At 49.1% G+C, this 19297-nt stretch overlaps 1 protein-coding gene across 1 annotated transcript; it reads left to right on the forward strand.

Moving 5' to 3' along the window:
- Nucleotides 1-9187: 9187 nt before the first annotated feature.
- LOC124105943 (GRB10-interacting GYF protein 1-like) lies at nucleotides 9188-14078 on the forward strand (the record flags this gene model as incomplete). Its single annotated transcript, XM_058585284.1, is given in 2 exon segments — nucleotides 9188-10093; nucleotides 11658-14078. A coding segment is annotated over 1 exon segment (258 nt), but the record flags the coding sequence as incomplete, so codon positions are not given.
- Between the last annotated feature and the right edge of the window lie 5219 nt (nucleotides 14079-19297).

The following is a 19297-nucleotide window of genomic DNA, read 5'->3' on the forward strand; positions in this document are numbered from 1 at the left end:
AGCCTCTCCTGTTAGGCCAGGAGCCTGTAAGGCACCATCAGCACATATGAAACCTGCTACGTATTATAAGCAACAGGAAATAGCACAGAAGCTGCAAGTGCATTTAGGTCATTTGGAAGTTGAATTCTTGTCATATCTTTACTTTGCTTAACATATCTTCTCCCCTTTAGTTCTTTCTTATAGTAATTTGAAGCTGATGAATTTACTGGTATTTTCAGGAGAGCATATACAATTAAAATATTTTTCAATTCAGTATCAGTTCAAAGAACTTAGCATCACCTGCCTCTCACCTTTGGTGGGAAGGTAATGAGCAGCCACTTAGCTCTGTGTGCACAAGGATGATGGTCCTGAGTCTCCTGGGATGGCTAGCTAAATCTGGAAGTTCCTTAGGAGATGGAAAGACATCAGCTCCTCATGTTCCATTCAACAGTGAGCACAGGGCGCTCAGTGAACATGCATTCGGTTTGTGAGTGTTCCCTGCAGGGACTGGTCTCCTATTCCCTTTCCAGACCTCAAAGCTGAATTGTCTGTCTTTCTCTCTGCTCCAGTAGCCTCAGCTATTGAGTACTATTGCCTCTGAGATGCTTCTTTGTTCATACTACTGGGATCTTGCCTCCAAAGTTTAGTTGGAAGAATAGGAGGAAACTGTTGCTTTAAACTGCACACAAAACAAAAGCAAGTGGCTTTGCCTTTCCCTAAAGACATGGAGATAGAGAAGTCCGTTTCCGTGGTCGTGGCCATGCTATGGAAGAAATTCTTGGCCATTCCACACCATCCTTGCTTCTTATATGTTTTGTGCATCAGTGAATTTTTTAGCCCTAGCATTTTCACCTATGGGAGGCGTGTAGAAACAGAGGCACAGAAATGCCAGCTCCTTGCCATTTCATGGGGTCCTCAGGTCTCTGCCTGCTGCCCCACCAACTTTCCCCACAAACCTCTGGAATTTCAGCAGTGCCCTCTGCTGTGGGCCTGTGGAGCCAGACTAAGTTAGACTTCCCGTGACTCAAACTTGGAAGTGATACCCCATGAGGCTTGTTGATTTCTGTTTCTTAGAAACCAGATGCTGATGTGGATCCACTGAGAGAGGAGGGAGCTACAGGCTTTGGGCACAGGATGCTGTGGTGTTTGAAATCCCCTGTAGTGTACCCCATCATACGATCGGCAGAGACATTGGGGCAATTTGATTTCGCACAGGAATTAGAATTCTATGGCAAAGGGGAGGCTATCTCTGAAAATAACCCTCCAGTGGTGCAGAGTGGGGACCATGGCCAAGAGAGGAGCTGACTTTCCCTCTGTCACTGTGGGACTCAGGTCATGGTAAAGTTGGATGTCATCCTTTGTCCCTTAACTTCCTATGTCATGTTATCTGTATATTTGTGCATTAGAGACGCATGACTCCTGGATTAGGGTTTCTCAGGGAGTCCATGTATGTGTGGGCACATGTCCCTGATGACAACCTCTAAAGCAGATGCTAGAATGACCCCTGGGAACATGTTGAGAAGCTATGGAGGCCCTGCAAGGCACAATGACTTCCTCAGGGCCACACACATACCCACAAGAAGGGGAAGGGTCTCAACCAAGCTCTGTCTCCCCAAACCAAGGGAGCTGGCTACACCCGGGCCTGTCTGAGGGCCTGATCCAGGGTGTGTTGGTGTAACTGGGTCCACCTGTGCCTATGTCATGGGAAGACTGCAGCCCAGTGGGCCATTGGAACCATCTTGTGTAAGAAAGGGACTCAGCAAAGGACTTCCTGAGACAGTGACCTCACTTCCTTGGCCATGGAACTCACAGAACTTGGAACCCTGGTAGCTAGGCACTCACAGTCCACAAACAGTCCCGGTCTGCTCACTGGTGTTGAGACAGCAAGCCCAGAGCCATGAGTTCTTGTTGTCTACAGATCTGTGGGTGCTTAAGCCTCAGGGCTTTTCCTGAGTGTGGAGGTGCTGGGTCAGCGCTGTGTCCCAACGACTCTGGCAATTTTTCCCAAGGAGACCAGAAGTGAGACAGGACAGGGCACCACAGGTGTCCATAGTTTAACCCACATTCAGATTCCCCTTTCAAAAGTGCCAGATCTCACCAGGTTTGTGTGTGTGTGTGTGTGTGTGTGTGTGTGTGTGTGTGTGATGTCTCCTGAGAATATGGAGGGAAAATATTTTGATTTCCCCTGACGTATGGCAGTGATTCCTTTTGCAAATGGCTACCGTTTTCCTGTTGAAATGTCCCTCTTTGATTGCCCATCCTAGGGAGAAGATGACCAAGGCTCATCAGTGGATGTGTCCTGTCTTGTGGAAACCCTCACAGTACTTCTCTGGGAGCTCGAGGACGGCCTGGTGCCTGCCCTGCAGCAGGGGAACACCCCCTATGTCCATGGGGTTTTGTATTTGTACCAAGATTTGGCCAGTACCCAGAAGGCTCTGGAGCTGCTGGGTAAAAGGTGTGTATGACCTCCAAGCCCTGGCCCATGGCCATCTCCTGGCCTGGTGTTGGGAATGCCGGGCATCACTCTGAACCTCCGTCAGCTCTGAGGAAAGTAGGGTTTTTCAGAGGAGAACTCTGCCTGGGTGTTTAGAAATCCAAGTAGGATGAGCCCTAGGAGTGTTTGCCTCAGAGTGGTCCTGGGACACAGGCTGGCGATGGCTCTGGCCTTTCCCTGGGGGCCTGTCCCCTCCCTGAGAGGAAGTTCTCTGCCTCAGACCTCACTCTTCTGAGGCCTCAGGAAAAGCAGTTTCCACATTTGGGAAGGAGTCTGTGGGTTGCATCTGGGAGGGTTCCAACCTGCCTGTAGACAGAACAGGGACCCCTGGGGTCAACTGAGAGGGTCCTGGCCCTGAGGTAGCCAGGCAGCAGGTGGGTGGGTTCATTCATGGCTCAAATATATATGAAGCACCTACCTTTGGCAGGCACTTGGCCTATCATTTAGGAATCAGTGCAGACAAACTCTCCCAGCCCTCCTGAGCTCCCGTTATTGTCAGTAAGTTAGTCAAGTCCACCAGGCATCTCGACAGATGAGGGACACAGGATATTAGAGGTCACAGCCTCCTGGTATTCTCTAGGTATGGACGCCTCCAGCCATATGTTGAGGAGGAGTACCTTCAAGACAAGAAGTGAGTGATCTTTGGGCCAAGAGGGAGGGCTGCTGTCTCCAGAGTGGTCACTTGGGGGGCTGTTGTAGAGGATGGCTGGGCAGACCTCAGGGTCTACCCTGTTGTTTCCCAGCAGAGGACAGAGGTCTGGGGCTTACTCTGTAGAAGGAACAAAGCAAGCTGTGGTGGGATTCTGGGTACCCAAGGAAGAGAGGCGTGGCTGGAGCCTCAGAGCCAGGCCCTGTGAGGATCCCTCTCCAGCACAGCCAATCCCAGCTGGATTGCCCATGTTTTTTTGTATAGAGACTGGACAGAAAGTGAGGGGAGAATCCTACCCACACATGTGCCTCACAGTTTTGCCCCCTTTGCTCTGCTGCATGTGACCTGCTTGGACACTCTCTGGGAAGCTCCCCATGCAGGGGGCCTTGGGAGGTTCCAGCTGAAGGAGAGGCCCTTTACATCATTATCTTCCAGTTGGTACAGGTGGTGACCCAAGCTGCCATCCCATTCTTTCAAAGTCAGCCATCTTCCCTGGCAGCTACATAAAATTCACACACACACAAATGCCAGAGGCAGGGGGTCAAGAAACGATTAGACCAGAAGCCTCCACTTCTCCTAGAATGTTTTCTCGCTGCCCTAGTTCTAAAGTCCTTGAGGGCACCTCCCACGTGTGAGCACCTGCGCATTGTGCCAGATGCCCCACCACAGCTATCCGCCTCCTCCCACTAAAACTGTCTATTTTATTTTTTGTGATGGTGGTTTTTTTTAAATGTCTGGGATGGCATTGTAAGTATTTTAGTAACAAACATTTATGTTGACACAATAGTGCTCAATCCATTCACCAGGCTGTGCCACCCCCAGCACTGAGTAGCTGAAGATGGAGAGCCCCCTTAGAGCACAGGGGTCCTGTGGGGCCCCTGTGCATGGAGCCGAGATGACTGCCTAAAGGGTGGTGAGGATTTCAGGGCATTTTATCCCCTACTGTGTTCTGTGACGTTAACTGGGTTAGATGTCATGTGACACTACAAACCCTGTTCATATAAGACAGCAAACTTAATATGTGTCTTCTTATTGCTCCACAGATCATGACTCACCAGAGTAATTAACTGGTCTAACGATATTGAAGTTAGACCAGTTAATTACTCTGTAATGGACTGAACAGTTGGAATAAAAGGAAGAGTTCCAAGTTTTGCATTCCAAATAGAAAGCTGTGCCTTGGGCTGGGCTGTAGCTCAGTGGCAGAGTGCTTGCCTAGAATGTATGAGGCACTGAGTTCAATCCTTAGCACTACAAAAAAAAAAAAAAAACCAACTAAACAAAGAAAGGCATGCTGTTGATCTAAAACTATTAAAAGAAGAAAGAAAGAAAGAAAGAAAAGAAAAAAAAAAAGCTGTGCCTCTTGAATAATTAGTCCCAATGAGAATGCAAGGGAAATGTTCATAAAGAAAATTAAAGTGCTGCTCCAGGGCATAGGTGAATGATAAGAAAGCAAAACAGCTGATAGGGATAAAGTTTTCATAGTCTGGAGAACAGGTGAAAAAGCCACGTTCCCTTAAGCCAAAACCGCATCCAGATAAGGCCCAAACATTAGATTTTTCTGATGCCAAGAGAAGGGAGAAAGCTCCAGAAGAAGTCTGAAGGTGGCAGAATTTGGTTCATGATGTTCGAAGCAAGCGGCCCATCTCCATATAAGACAAGTGCAGGGTGAAGCAGAAATTGCTGATGTAGAAGCTACAGCAAGTCATGAAGAAGATCTTGCTAAGCTATCTGATGAAGACGCGATATGGTTGAGTTTCTCGGTGTCCCCCAAAAGCTCATGGGTGAGACAATGCAAGAAGGTTTAGAGGGGAAATGATCCTGTTATGAGAGCCTAAAGCCAATTAGTGAATTAATCCCCTGGCAGGATGAACAGGTGGCACAGATAAAATGGGGTGCCCACACCCTCCCCAAGCCTGGAGGTGTAGGCGCCACCTGTGGAGGAGTCCAGTTGCAGTGTGGAAGTGAACAGCAGCCGCCCTCAACGTTCCACATTAGGGTTCCACATTGGAGGTTCCCAGCAACCAGCGGCATCCCTCTGCGGGCAGGTCGTTCATCAGGGAGCCTAGGCGCCCTAAGGCCCTTTGGGGAGTCCAGTTGAATCGGTGGCTGCATGGAAATAGGCGTCCAAATAGGAGCATCCTCATCCATTGGCGGTGGCGGGAGTCTGCTTCCAGTGCAGTGGAGGTGTTGGCAGCATTTCTGGTGGCCAGGTCGGGACTCCAGTGGCCACAGTGTGGAGCGCTGGCTGTGGCGACAGCGACAGCGTAGGGCAGCGGGCCTCAGAGTCAGAGGGCGACCAGAGGATGGGGTGCCCTGTGCTGTGGCTGCCCCAGGCCACTTGTCTTGCTCCTGGCAGGGCCTGCCTGCTCAGGAAGCAGGACACGGCAGGCGGCGGTACCCACACAGCCCCTGAGGACCTTATGCTGAGCACGCAGGCGGCGCCTGGCACCGGCACTGAGCCCCCCGGGTGGCAGCTCGCCCCACCCCGGGTTCGCCCTGCCCCTCCCTGGGTTGCGGCCTCTGCGGGGGAAGTAGGCCCGCTGCCAGCCGGGGCAGCCTTTAAAGAGGACACCCACCCTCCCCAGCGACATCTCTCCTGGGCTGTGGCCACTGAGAGCAGAGGCAGTGGGGGGTGGGGCTACAAATCCTCCCCCTCAAAGCGCATCCCTGGGGCGGGACAAGAGTGGAGGGCATAGATGGCAGAGGGAACCCCAAGACGTGCCGTCCTTGGTCTTGGTCTTCTGCCACCCTTAGACAAAGAAATGTACTTTAAAAAAATTAATTAGCTCTAATTAGTTGTACATAACAGCAGAATTCACTTTGGTTCATTGTACAGAAATGGAGCACAGCTTTTCATTTCTCTGGTAGAACACGATGTAGAGTTGCACCATATGTGCAGTCCTGCATGTACCTAGGGTAATGATATCCCTCTCATTCCACCCTCTTTCCTACCCCATGCCCGTCCCTCCTATCCTTCCCCTTTGCCCCAAGTTCCTCCATTCTTCCCTTGCCCCCCTCATTATGGATCAGCATCCACTTATCAGGGAGAACATTCAGCCTGTTGTTTTTGAGGATTAGCTTTTTTCACTTACATAATATTCTCCAACTCCATCCACTTACCTGCAAGTGTCATAATTTTATTCTCTTTTAAAGCTAAGATTCCATTGTGCACATATACCTCATTTTCTTTATCGATTTAGCTCTTGAAGGACTTCTAGGTTGGTTCCACAGTTTACCTACTGTGACTTGAGCTGCTATAAACATTGATGTGGCTGCATCACTCTAGTATGCTGATTTTAAGTCTTTTGGGTATAGATTGAGGAGTGGAATTTCTGGGTCAAATGGAGGTTCCATTCCACGTTTTTTGAGGAAGCTCCATTCTGCTTTCCAGAGTGGTTGCACCAATTTGCAATGCCACTAGCAATGTATGAGTATACCTTTCCCCCCACATCCTCACCAACACTTATTGTTGCTTGTATTCTTGTTAACTGCCATTCTGGCTGGAGTAAGATGGTCTTAGAGTAGTTTTGATTTGCATTTCTCTAATTTCTGGTGAAGTTGAACATATTTTCATATATTTGTTGATCGACTGTGTATTTTCTTCTGTGAAGTGTCTGTCCATTTCCTTAGCCCATTTATTGATTGGGTTATTTATTCTTTGGGTGTTGAAGTTTTTGAGTTTTTTATATATCCTGGAAATTAGTGTTTTATCTAATGTGTGTGTAGTAAAGATGTTCTCCCACTCTGTGAGCTCTCTTTTCATATTATTGTTTCCTTTGCTGAGAAGAAGCTTTTAAGTTTGAATCCATCCCATTATTAATTCTTGATTTTATTTCTTAAGTACAGGGTCTCTGGTCTAATTCCTAGGTCCTTGATCTACTTTGAGTGTTTGTGCAAGGTGAGAGATCGTGGTTTAATTTCAGTCTGCTACATATGGATTTACAGTTTCCCCAGCACCATTGTTGAAGAGGCTATCGTTTAGCTAATGTATGTTTTCGGCACCTTTGGCAAGAATGAGATAACTACATTTATGTGGGTTTTTCTCTGTATCTTCTATTTTGGACCATTGGTCTACATGTGTATTTTGGTGCCAATAGCATGCCGTTTTTGTTACTACAGATCTGTAGTATAGTTTAAGGTTTGATATTGTGATGTGTCCTACTTCACTCTTCTTGCTAAGGATTGCTTTGTCAATAAGGATTTCTCTGTGTCTATTTTTCCAAATGAATTTCATGATTACTTTTTCTATTTCTATGAGGAATGTTATTGGGATTTTAATTGGAATCACATTAAATCTGTATAAGGTTTATGATAGTGTGGCCATTTTGACAATATTAATTCCATGAGGGAGGAATTGGAATCAGGTACCTGCTCAAAAGGGGAGGGATCCGATAGCCATGCCCACCTCAAAATGGCAAGGAATGCTTTCCAAGATGTAGTCGGTGTGCTTCCAGAGCCGGGGTGTCTGGTGATGTCAGGGGAACCGATGGCCTTGTGCTGTGGGGAGGTAGCAGCTGAGTGACCTGCGTGGGAGTGGAGCGAGTCTCGGCGGTCTGCAGATGTGTTGGTAGGTGGTTCTGCTAAGGCGCTGGCCAAGTCTTAAGTGAACTGCAACTTTGGCTTTGGGTCCTGCTCGGACACTGAGGCCCTGAGTCCTGCGCGAGGTCACAGCGCTGGTCATTTCTGTAGAGAGAAGCTGTACAGGGGCCTCTAACACTCTCAAGAGATGCAGAATTCCTACTAGGAGAGATCTGGATCACAGAGCAACACAGATGCTGCTTCCCTCTGGTCCGCCATCTTTGAAAGTCTTTTCAATTTCTTTCTTTAGTTTTCATTGTATAGGTCTTTCATCTCTTTTGTTAAATTTATACCCAAATATTTCATTTTTGAGGCTATTGTGAATGGGATAGTTTTCCTAATTTCTCTTTCAGAGGGTTCATCACTAATAGATAGAAATGCATTTGATTTATGAATATTGATTTCATATCCTGTGACATTGCTGAATTTGTTAATATTAGAAGTTTTCTGGTGGAGTTTTTTTTGGATCCTCTATGTGTAGAATCATGTCGTCAGCAAATAGGGATAGTTTGAGTTCTTCTTCCCCTATTCCTATCCCTTTAATTTCTTTCATCTACAGCTCTGTCGTGTAGTGTAAGCTGTAGTGGAGTTTAAACAGCAGTATAGTTTAAACTCTGGCTAGAGTATCAGGGACTATGTAGAGTAGAAGGTGAGAGAGGGCATCCTTGTCCTGTTCCAGTTCTGAGAGGAAATGCTTCCCATCAGAAATGCACTTTGAGGATGAAGAGGTCCTAGTTCCTCTGCTCTCTCCCCCCACAGCCCAGGTGGGATGTCTCTTAGGAAGGTGGGGGTCCTCTCCCAAGGCTGCCCCACCTGGCAGATGGCCTAGTTCCCCTGCAGAGGCCACATCGGGGATGGGGCGAGCAGCCACCCGGCGGGCTCATGGCCAGTGCCAGGCGAGGCAGGTGTGGGCAGCCTAAGGTCCTCAGCAGCTGCCTGGGTATTGCCACCCCCCTCGTGCTGCTTCCCGAACAGGCCGCTCAGCCAGGACCAAGACCCAGGGCCTGGAACGGCCACTGCAGAGGCCACTCCAGCCTCTCGTCGCCCTTCCACTCTGAGGCTCACTGCCCTGCGCCCTCGCTGCCGCCGCCAGCCTGGAGCTCTTCACTGTAGCCACCGGACTCCCCACATGGTCGCCAGATGCCACTGCAGCAGGATTCCTGTTACCCCAGCAGGATGAAGATGCTCACCACTGGACGCCTCTGTGTCCTCAGCCCCGTTTCCAGACTCTACTGGTGCTGCCGCCACCGTGCAGCAACCAAACTCCCAAACCCCAGCTGGACTATGATGCTGCCCACCAAGGGCCCAACGTCAATGCCCTTCACCCCCCGCCATGATGCCTGACTCCAGTGCCCCATGCCGGCTCCCGGATGAAGCTGCATGTTGCTGCTGCCACCACCAGACTCCATCATGGACGCAAGACAGCGATACTCAGCACTGGATGCCCACTTCACCCACTGCAGCCTGCCGCAGTCTGGCTGGGCACAAATGCCGCAGTCTGGCTGGGCACACAATCACGAGCCACCACACAGCTTGTAGATTCAAACAGCAACTCTTTATTCCCGAACTCACACCAGCCGTCTACAATCACGTTCTGGGGAAATCCACGTTCTCTGCCCAAATCCACGTTCTCTGCCCAAATCCACCTCCACTGGGCTTCTATCTCCAAAATATACTGTCTAAATCCCGTGAGAACTCAAGGGGAACTCAGGCAGCAGGATACGCCCTATTCCCAGCAGGAATAATCTTAAACCTTAAACCTGGAACCTAAACTGGGAACGCCCTAAACACGATTATCTTAAAACCGGGAACACCCTAATCTGCCTTGGTCCTTGAGCAAGGTCACGTACATTCAATGTCACTGCAACATGGGGTACGCTGGCAAGGAAATTGTCATACCTACTTGGCTAATGGCTCCCAGCAGCAGCCAGACTCCTGTGGCACTGCAAGACAGAAATGATCATGGCAACATCCCTCTGTTGTCACCACGGCAGCTTCTGGACTCTTCTGCTGCCACCGCCACTGTGAGTATGCAGCAAGGGATCTCCCAAACTGCAGCTGGATGCCAACACCTCAGCTGTTGCCACCCCCACGCCAACTCTCAACTCCGGACCTCCCTCGCCTGATGCCCGACGCCTGAAGCAGCTACATGTTGCTGCTGCTGCCACCAGATGCTACCACTCCATGAGGCCTCTTCAGTGATTCCATCCCAAAGATGCTGCTGTGCTGCCCAAGACCACAGAAGCTGGGAAGTTGGGTAGTCTCCATCGCAGTCGCCTCATCAGTGCCCACCGGTTGCTTCCTGCCTTTCCTCCCCCAGGACCACCCACCAGTCCTTCTGGGCCCTTGAGTAGGAGTTGTGCTGACTCAGGGAACTCATCCAAGGAAAACAAGTGAGTACTTTAAACAAAGGTTGCAGTCCTCACAGCAGGCAGTGGGCGGGGCTAGGTGGGTCCAGCCTGCTGGTGAGGGGGCAGAGGTGGAGCTACTGGCCTCCTCTGGACCTTGACCCTGCGGGGCAAGCTGGAGAGGGATCTCTGGCTGCTCTGGGAGTCCAGCCGGGAAGCAGCTTCCTAACTCACCCTCACACTCCTCTCTGAAGAGGACTCTGGATTCCAGAGAAAGCCATCTGGGCTCTTGGGCTCTGGGCAGTAGTATGAGCCAGACTGGACAGACTCCACCCACCTGGACTTGGGGAAAAGCCCCCTCTTGGGAAAATACCCTCCTAGAACTACCAAACTTAGTCTGACATTGGCTTCTTCCATGAGATTATCAAGAAAGGAAAAATATGTTACCTAGTTTTGTCTTGCAAAGGGTAGTGTGGGGAGAGGCAAAGGCATCAGAGTTGGTAGAGCTGAATTCACATCCCTTTTAACTGGGTGACCTTGTCCAGGGTCCAGAACTAGGTACAACCTTGGTTTTGCATCTGGTAAAACAAAGATGGTGAGGATGATAAGCTATCACCATCTGTCATAGCTGGAGACCTAATGCGTGGTTCATAAATCTGACTATTCCAATAACTTAAGAAAATGACAAAGAAGGCACACAACCACACAGAATTACCTTTTCAATAATCCGGGGGTGGCTCTGTGAACGTAAGGGCCCATGGAAAGACATAGAACCACTGGAATTCTTTATTGTTACATAGGAGACACACAAGGGGAGTTTCCATAGAACATTTTATCCCCAAAAGGGCAAAGGGGTCGGAATACAAGGGAACAGATGAGTGTAACTCAACCCCAGTGGGTGATGCCTACACCTGGAGCCATGCCTTGTTATCTGAGCTGGGGTGACGCCCACATTACTGCAACCTGGCACTGCCCTGCCAGACTGAATGCAATAATTGTTCAGAACCCGGTGCATCAGGGCTTAAAGGCGTCTGCATCCAAGGCAGCTCCCGACAATAAGCCATGGGCAAATCAAGTTGTTCTGCACTACCTCACCTTGGGAGCCAGGTAGGCATTCAGCAATATTTCCATGCAGAAATATATTCTCAGACTAAAGGTGACACACCTAGAAGTGCACCTTTGGATGACAACTGACCTGTGAGGTAGGGAGTTGAAATTTACATCATGTTTTTAGAGGAAATAATAATATATGGAAGGTCATAAACCAAAGCATGAAATGTTGGGTCAGGCTCATGGAATTAAAAGCTGTTTTCAAATTTGTTTAAAGTTACATTGAGATAAATCTATGTAGTTCAAACCTTCCAGGATATCCCCCACCTCTGCCGCACACACAGGGAGCAGTGTCCACAACTTTTTTGCTCCTCTTTACAGTATCACCAAATGTATGTGTGTGTGTGTACACACACACACACACACACACACACACACATATATATATATATATACTCGCACACATATACATAGTGTATTATGTAATATTTTGTCTTTTTGGTTTGTTTTTAGGCTGTCTGTAATAGAATCTCATGTCCATTCTTTTGCTCCCCTTCAGCTGACCATCAGGAAGAAGGAAACAGCAGAGAAGCTTGAGGATCAGAAGGACACTAGCCCTGCTCTGGTCACCCTGGAAGCTGGCTAGCCTGCACACACCAAAGCTTGAGGAAACAGCAGCCCTGCTTCAGCCACTTGAGGGCTGGCTGATCAATGCAAGGAGGAAAATAAACTAAGCAACAGGACAAATGGACTGTTTCGTCCTGTAAGAGGGCTCCCATACTGTGGTGCATTGCCACCCCTTACTTCTGTCATATGCACAGTCCTCTCCTTGGTCTTTACTACAGGACTGACAACCACCAAACACACAGCTAACCCATAATGGGGGGCGGGGCAAGGGAAGATGGGAGGGACTTTGGATTGGGCAGAGGGGAGTGTGGGAGGGGAGGGATATGGGAGTGGGAAGGATGGTGGAATGAGGTGGATTGTATTAATCTATGTACATGTATGATTGCAGGAATGGGGTGACTGTGCACTGTGTCTAACCAGAGAAATGAAAAGTTGCCTCCATTGGTGTTTAATAGTCAAAATGCATTCTGCTGTTATATATAACTAATTGAAAAAAATTCATAAAGGACTAAGGCTTAAAAGGAAGTCTGGACACACCCCAGCCACAAAACTAATGAACCCCAACAAACCCAACACATAAAGATCCAAATCACAGCAGAGAGGAATCATCGCTGCCCTGGGATGGGGATCTCCCGAGGGCCCCGGCAGGTGAACCCGGCTCATCCATCCTTCCCCCATTGCCTAGGTGTGTCCAGAGCTGCCCAGTCCACTGGGGCTGGGAGGAGGGTGCCACCTCCCCACTCAGGTACATTGGATGGTACCCGATGGTCTCAGGTTTGGACCGCGTCTCTCCATCTAATGTCTTTTAAAAGTCTTTGACCTCCTCCTTCATCCCTTCAAGCCTGTTCCCCTCTTCCCATGGATCCCTCCATTCACTGAATGCCTGATGAGCCCTACAAGAAGGTGGGTGCAGGCTCCTCATCTCAGGAAGCTCCCAGGGAGTCCCCCGTTCCCAGTTGCCTGAGGATCTGTTGGGGCTCTCTGCCTGGGTTTTGGCTGACGGAGCGAGGATAGCCGTGATGTGCCCCTTCCAGATCTGGAGCTCAAACCACATGGTTTCACCCTCTCCTTTCCACTGCCATGGCAACCACAGTGGCTTTGTGTGCAAGACGGAGTCACTACAAGCTGAAAAGGTCTGAACGTCCTGGTCCCACCTGGAGGAGAGCCACCTGACCCATATTGCACTGTGTGACTTGAGCAAGAAAGTATCCTGGGAGCCGGGGACGTAGGCCAGGGGTAGAGAACATCTGTGGGGCCCTTATCTCAGTCTTCAATGCTGGGGGGAAAAGGAGGGGGGACAAAGAACAAGAGGGCTGAGGAAATAGCTCAGATGTGGAGCCCTGCCTAGCAGCTCAAGGCCCTGGGTTTGGTCCCCAGCACTACAAGAAAGAAGAAAGAGGAGGAGGAGAAGGAGGAGGAGGGAGGAAGAAAGAAAAGAAGTTACCCTGCATTGTGTTTAGCCACTGAAAAGCTGGGGATGTTTGTTACAACAGCTGGGATGCTTGTTACTTATCCTAATACAGGCAAAAGGAGCACCTTGACTTCTGTGGCTGGGTCACAGCGTCTGAGAGGGCTTCTTGCCAGGCAGTATATGACCACTGAGGCCTAATACTAGCTGGGAGATGGCATGAAGTCAGAGAAGGGAAAAGATACCCAAAGCCCAAATGCCTGACATTCAGTAGGTGTTCAGTAAAACTGGTGGCATGAGCAAAATACACGAGAACATTAGAAGAGCTTTGTAATGGTGGCCAATGTTGCCGGAGGCCCAGAAGATGAGCAGGGTTCGGGTGGGGTGGGAGTAGAGACAATCAGCCTCAATTAGCCTGGGAGTCCATACCTACAAGTGAGAAAGGGCAGGCCCTGTCCATGGGTCCGAGGAGAGTGAGCAGTCACTGGTGCCCTAGAGCAGTGGAGATGAAGCTGGAACTTGGAGGCTCCCCAAGGCCAAGCTGAATACTACAGTCTGAGGTCTAAAAAGTGTTTTCTTCTTCTTCTTTTTTTAATATTTATTTTTTGGTTAGACACAACACCTTTATTTTGTTTATTTATTTTTACATGGTGTTGAGGATCAAACCCAGGGCCTCGCGCACGCTAGGCGAGCGCTCTACTGCTGAACCACAACCCCAGCCCTAAAAAGTGTTTTCTTTGCAGTGACAGGGGTGGGCCCCAGGGCCTAACACATGCTAGGCAAGTGCTCTACCAGTGAGCAGCACCCCAGCCTAAATGACCTTATGTTTGTCAAAAGTAGCAACGATCACAGCCTTTGGAGTGGGCTCCAAAGGGGTGTGTGTGTGTGCGCGTAACAATCTATTGGGATATATGTGTAAATAATAAAATTCCTATTGACATTCTTCTTATGCCTTTAAGAGCTTGTTCTCTGGTGTATATGATACTACTGAGGCTCAGAGAGATTAAGTAACTCATCCAAGGTCCACAGCTAGTAAGGGTGCCTGACTCCAAAGCCCAGCCATGCTCTTCACATGCAGAGTCCTGTGCAGACAGGTTAGGGGTTGGATGGGGACAGAGGCAGGCCTAAGGAGGGGCCTTGGAGGAGTAGATACCTGGCGGCTCTGGAAGCCTCTTCTGTAGCCCATTGTGAGCAGAGGTCGAGAAGCCCGCCCCAGCCTGCTCCCTTGCACCTCGGGGCCTGTCATGAGGAGCCAAACAGACAGATTAGATCAGTCCTGGCCTGTGGCCAGCCACCCAAAGCCTCTTAGCTGGTCTTGGGCAATTCATCCTTACCTCTGTGAGCAGAAAGGGTAGGACAGGGGGCTGAGAGGTCAGAGTGGGGTGACAGAGTGGGAGAGGACAAGGTGTCACCCAGACTCTGGTGACAGGTGGCAGCTGGCAGGGGTAAACTGGCTTCTCTGCCATCTACACAACTCAGCTTCCAACCCCTGTGGCCTAGGGAACCCAGGTGTCTCACATTCCCGTGCTTCTTTGCGCTGTGTTCACAATTCATGCCTCTGATTCATACTACTAAAAGAACTTTATTTTTTAAATTTTATTTTTCAGAAATAAAATTGTAGCCAGGTACTGAGGCGCATGTGTGACATCCCAGAGACTAGAGAGATTGAGTTAGGAGGATCACAAGTTCAAGGCCAGTGTGGGCAACTTGGCCAGACCCTGTCTTAAACAAACTAAAAAAGGGCTTGGGCGGAGGTAGCTCAGTGGCAGAAGGCCCCTGGGTTTAAGATTGTAGGCAGGGGGTGTAGCTTCATGGTAGAGAGCTTGTCCGGCATGCACAAGGCCCTATTATTGTGTTTCTATCCCAAACATAATAATAATAATAATAATAACAACAACAACAAAAATTGTAATTAAAATATGCCTACAGAAAAATGCATCCCAGGGGCTGGGGATATGGCTCAAGTGGTAGCGCACTTGCCTGGCATGCGTGAGGCACTGGGTTCGATCCTCAGTACCACATAAAAATAAAGATATTGTGTCCACCTAAACCTAAAAAATAAATATTAAAAAAAAAAGAAAAATGCATCCATAAGTAGAGTTTGGTGACTTTTTACAAACCAACACATCCAAGTGTAACTAGAACTCAGAACAAGGAACAAAATATTTGCCAACCCCCTCCTGTCCTTTTCTAGTCACTACCCTTAATCAGCAGCAGGCACCTGACTTCCAGGTCATTAGAATTAGTCATTAGTCACTAATTAGTTTTGCCTGGTTGTTGGTGAGGCGTGAAGCCAGGGCCTTGCGCATGGTAGGCACGTGCTCTACCCTAAGGGGCACCCCCTGTCCCGGCTGGGTCTGGTTTTGAACTTCATGTAAGTGGAACCACCCAGCCTGTGCTCTTCTGTGTCAGGTTCACCTTGCTGCACACTAGGTTTGGGCCGTGTAGTACTCCGGGGCGTGCACACACTGTGTTTTATTTATCTGTTCTACTGACGGTGGACGTTTGAGTTGTTCCCAGTTTTTGCCTGTCCGGGGACAGCTGCTTTGAAACGGTTGTGTTTCTCTGCCTTTCTGTTTGAGTACATACCTCGGGTACGCTTGCGTCCACCTCCAAAAAAGCTCTCTCTGTTTTAAAAGAAAACCTTCCTTGCTGTTTGTTTTTGCTTAATCAGCTTTCTTGAGGTGTAGTTAGATATAATAAAATGCACCCATTTTAACTGTACCCCTGGCAACCACTGATGTGGTTTCTATCCTTGAGCATTCGTTTGGCCTATTCCTGAGCTTCCTATGAAGGGACTGTAGGGTAAGTGGGCTGTCTGTCTGGCATCTCTCCTTGGCACCTACCATGCCATCTGCATCCTGGCCTGTAGTTATTGCTCCTTTTTATGGTACACATTATGCAAATGCATCATGGCTCATTTATTCATTTCCCCGTGGACAGATGTTTAGAGTGTTTCCAGCTTGGCTATAATAAACAACGCCGTGACGGTCACTCCATCATTCCTGTACCAGACCTGGTGTTGGGCATGTGTATTCACTGCTCCTGGGCAAATACCTGGGAGTGATTGCTGGGTCGTAAGGTAGGTGTATAGTCAACTTTATAAGAAACGGTCAGACTGTTTTCCAAAGCCTTGGGCCACTTCAACCTCTCATCAGCAATGGATGAGAGGCCAGCTGCTTCCCAGCCACGCCAGCACTTAACTTTGCCATTTATTTCAGTTTAGCCATCCCAGTGGGTCTGAAGGGCTAGCTAGCTTATGGAAGCTTGTGTGTGTGTGTATGTGGCAGGGATTGAACCCAGGGGCGCTTAACCACTGAAGCACATCCCCAGCCCTTTTTTGTATTTTATTTTTTTTATATTTATATTTTAGGGGTAGATGGACACAACACAATGCCTTTATTTTTATGTGGTGCTGAGGATTGAACCCGGGTCCCGCCCGTGCTAGGCGAGTGCTCTACCACTGAGCCATAATCCCAGCCCCTTTTTTTGTATTTTATTTAGAGACAGGGTCTCACTGAGTTGCTTAGGGCCTCGCTGAGTTGCTGAGGCTGGCTCTGAACTCTCAATCCTCCTGCCTCAGCCTCCTGAGTCGCTGGGATTATAAGTGTGTGCCACTGTGCCCGGCCTTATTGGGACTTTAATTTGCATTTGCATGTTTTCCTGTGCTTCTTGGCCATCTGAGCCTTTTCTCTGGGGGATGGTCTGATCAAGCCTTCCTTATTTTATGTCCCCATCATACGTTTCATAGCCGCTGCCTCTGCCATCTACAACCTCAGCATTTTTTCGTTTGGAGTAACTAAAAAATTCTTCAAATTTGCCTTCCTCATTCCAGGGACTTCTCGGTTGTGCCAGACAAACCTTCTTAAACACCACAGTACACACCTCACTCCCTTGCTCTAAGACCTGCTACGGCTCCCCAAGTCTTCAGGGCCAGCCCCACTTCCTCATCTGCCATTCAAGGCAACTCCAGCCCCTGGCCTCAGCCTGTCTCTGCCGCCTTCCTTCCATTGCCTTTTCTACTGATCAGTAGAATATCTTGTCTGCTTCTTTCTCCCCCAGGGTTAAGTCTGCTCTAAATCAAGTCTGCTTCTCTGCAGGGAGGCTGCCTGTGAGCCCCACCCCACGGGGCTTCCTGGTTCCTCTGAGCATCTCTCCTGCTCTGCTGCTGGTTGGCACTCACTCTTTCTCCTTCTTCTTTTTCTTCAGTATTGGGCAAGTGCTCTATCACTAAGCTACAGCCCTGGCTCTTATTTTATTTTGCCACAGGGTTTTGCTAAGTTGTCCAGGCTGGCATCGAACCTAAGATCCTCCTGCCTCGGCCTCCCTGGTAGCTGGGATTACAGACCTGTGCCACTGTGCCCTTTCTTTATTTATTAAAAAAAATTGGGGTGGGGGGAAGGGATGGGGATGTGGCTCAAGCAGTAGCTCGCTCGCCTGGCATGCGTGCGGCCCGGGTTCGATCCTCAGCACCACATACAAACAAAGATGTTGTGTCCGCCGAAAACTAAAAAAATAAATATTAAAAGAAAATTCTCTCTCTCTCTCTCGTCTCTCTCTCTCTCTCTTTAATAAAAAAAATTAGTTGGACAGCATGCCTTTATTTTGTTTATTTTTATGGGGTGCTAAGGATTGAACCCAGTCCCTCACATGTGCTACGCAAGCACTCTGCTACTGAGCTACAGCCCCAGCCCCTATTTATTTACTTTTTTTCTGGTGCAGGGATGGAAATTTTGCCCCCTCACAGTACAAGCTAGATGTCCAGGGAGAAGCGGGCCTGGAGAGGGGCCTGTTGGTACCAGGAAGTTCCTCATACACATGATAAAAGTGTGGGCTTCTCCTTATAAATGTGTGGTACCAATATTGTATGTGAATATGCTTATAAAATCACATATATCTCCTCAAAAATTCTAGCATGTTGTGGGGGGAGAAATTCAAAGGTGGGGTGGGATAGGGAAGGAGAAGGGGGGCTTTCCCCCCTGTCTAAGAACCTTTGATGTGCACCAAAGATTATTGGATTTGAAGGAGATGTCCTGGATTTGAGCTCTAGGTCTATCCTTTTGTAACTGGGTGTCAGGAGATCAGTTCGTTGACTAGGGAGGATGAATTAAGTTAAAAAATAAATGGGAAGAGGTCATCCTTCCAGAACTGTGGGGAACAGGCAAGATCTTCCCATGTGAAAGTCAAGGGCAAACCCTAAAGAGCCCATGTATGCATTCAGAATTGGTTTACTTAGGAGCCCTTGGCACACCGACCTGGTGAAGAAACCTTGTCTTTTAGGAGGAGCAAGCCAGGGAAGGAAGCAAAATCACCTCCCCTCCTCCCTCTCCCTCCCTCACAGTCCCCTCTTCCCAAGGGCCTCCTGCTGAACACGCTGCTGTCCTCTCCCGTCAGACTTTATTTTAAAAAAGGCTTCAATGTTAAACTGGGGGGAAAGTATAACAAAGAAGAAAAATGCAGAGGACTCGGTGATGTACAGAGGGAAGTCTGTAGAAGTCAGAGGCTTATCTGCTGAAGACCCAGGTCGGCTCCAGCTCTGCCAGGCGCTGGCTGGCCCTGGCCCGATGGGAAGGGCTAGGACAGGTGATTTCAAGTCTCAGGGGCATTGTGGAGGTCCTGGGTTCAGATCTGGGCACCTCGGGGTGAGTCTAACTGCCCCAGAATCCCAGCGAGTCTGTCCACTGACCCGGGAACTGACATTTGAATAGGTTTTCTTCATAGCTATTCATCCCCTCTCCCAACACATTACCAGCCTGGGCAGTCAACTTTCCATGGGTCACCTCTACCAAAGCCACATTCAGAGGGGACCCCACTCCCTATCCTGGGAGGAGGGAGTCCTTGTACTTTCTACTTCACAAATTCATAAATATTTATGGGCTAATCACTGTTTCAGCTTCTGGAGATGCCGCTGGAGCCAAAGCGTAGGCAAGGAAAGCCCTTTGGCATCCAGCGTCCCCTGTTGGCAGACTCAGGAAGGAAGACAAAGACCCCTGTCCTGTGGGAGTGGGGTGGGCTGTTCAGTGCGATTAAGAGAAATCTTCACTTTCTGGGCACCAAACACCAAGAAAGGGAGGGAGTTGAGATCGGTGGTCAGGGAAGTCATTCGGGAGTCTCCACTGAGGTCTCTGCCCTCCCCCAGCCCTGCCCCCTCTACCCCAGGCTGG

This window comes from Marmota monax, unplaced genomic scaffold, assembly GCF_021218885.2.
Source record: "Marmota monax isolate L192 unplaced genomic scaffold, Marmota_monax_Labrador192_F-V1.1 WCK01_AAM20220418_F8-fsc00475, whole genome shotgun sequence".
Lineage (NCBI taxonomy): Eukaryota > Metazoa > Chordata > Mammalia > Rodentia > Sciuridae > Marmota > Marmota monax.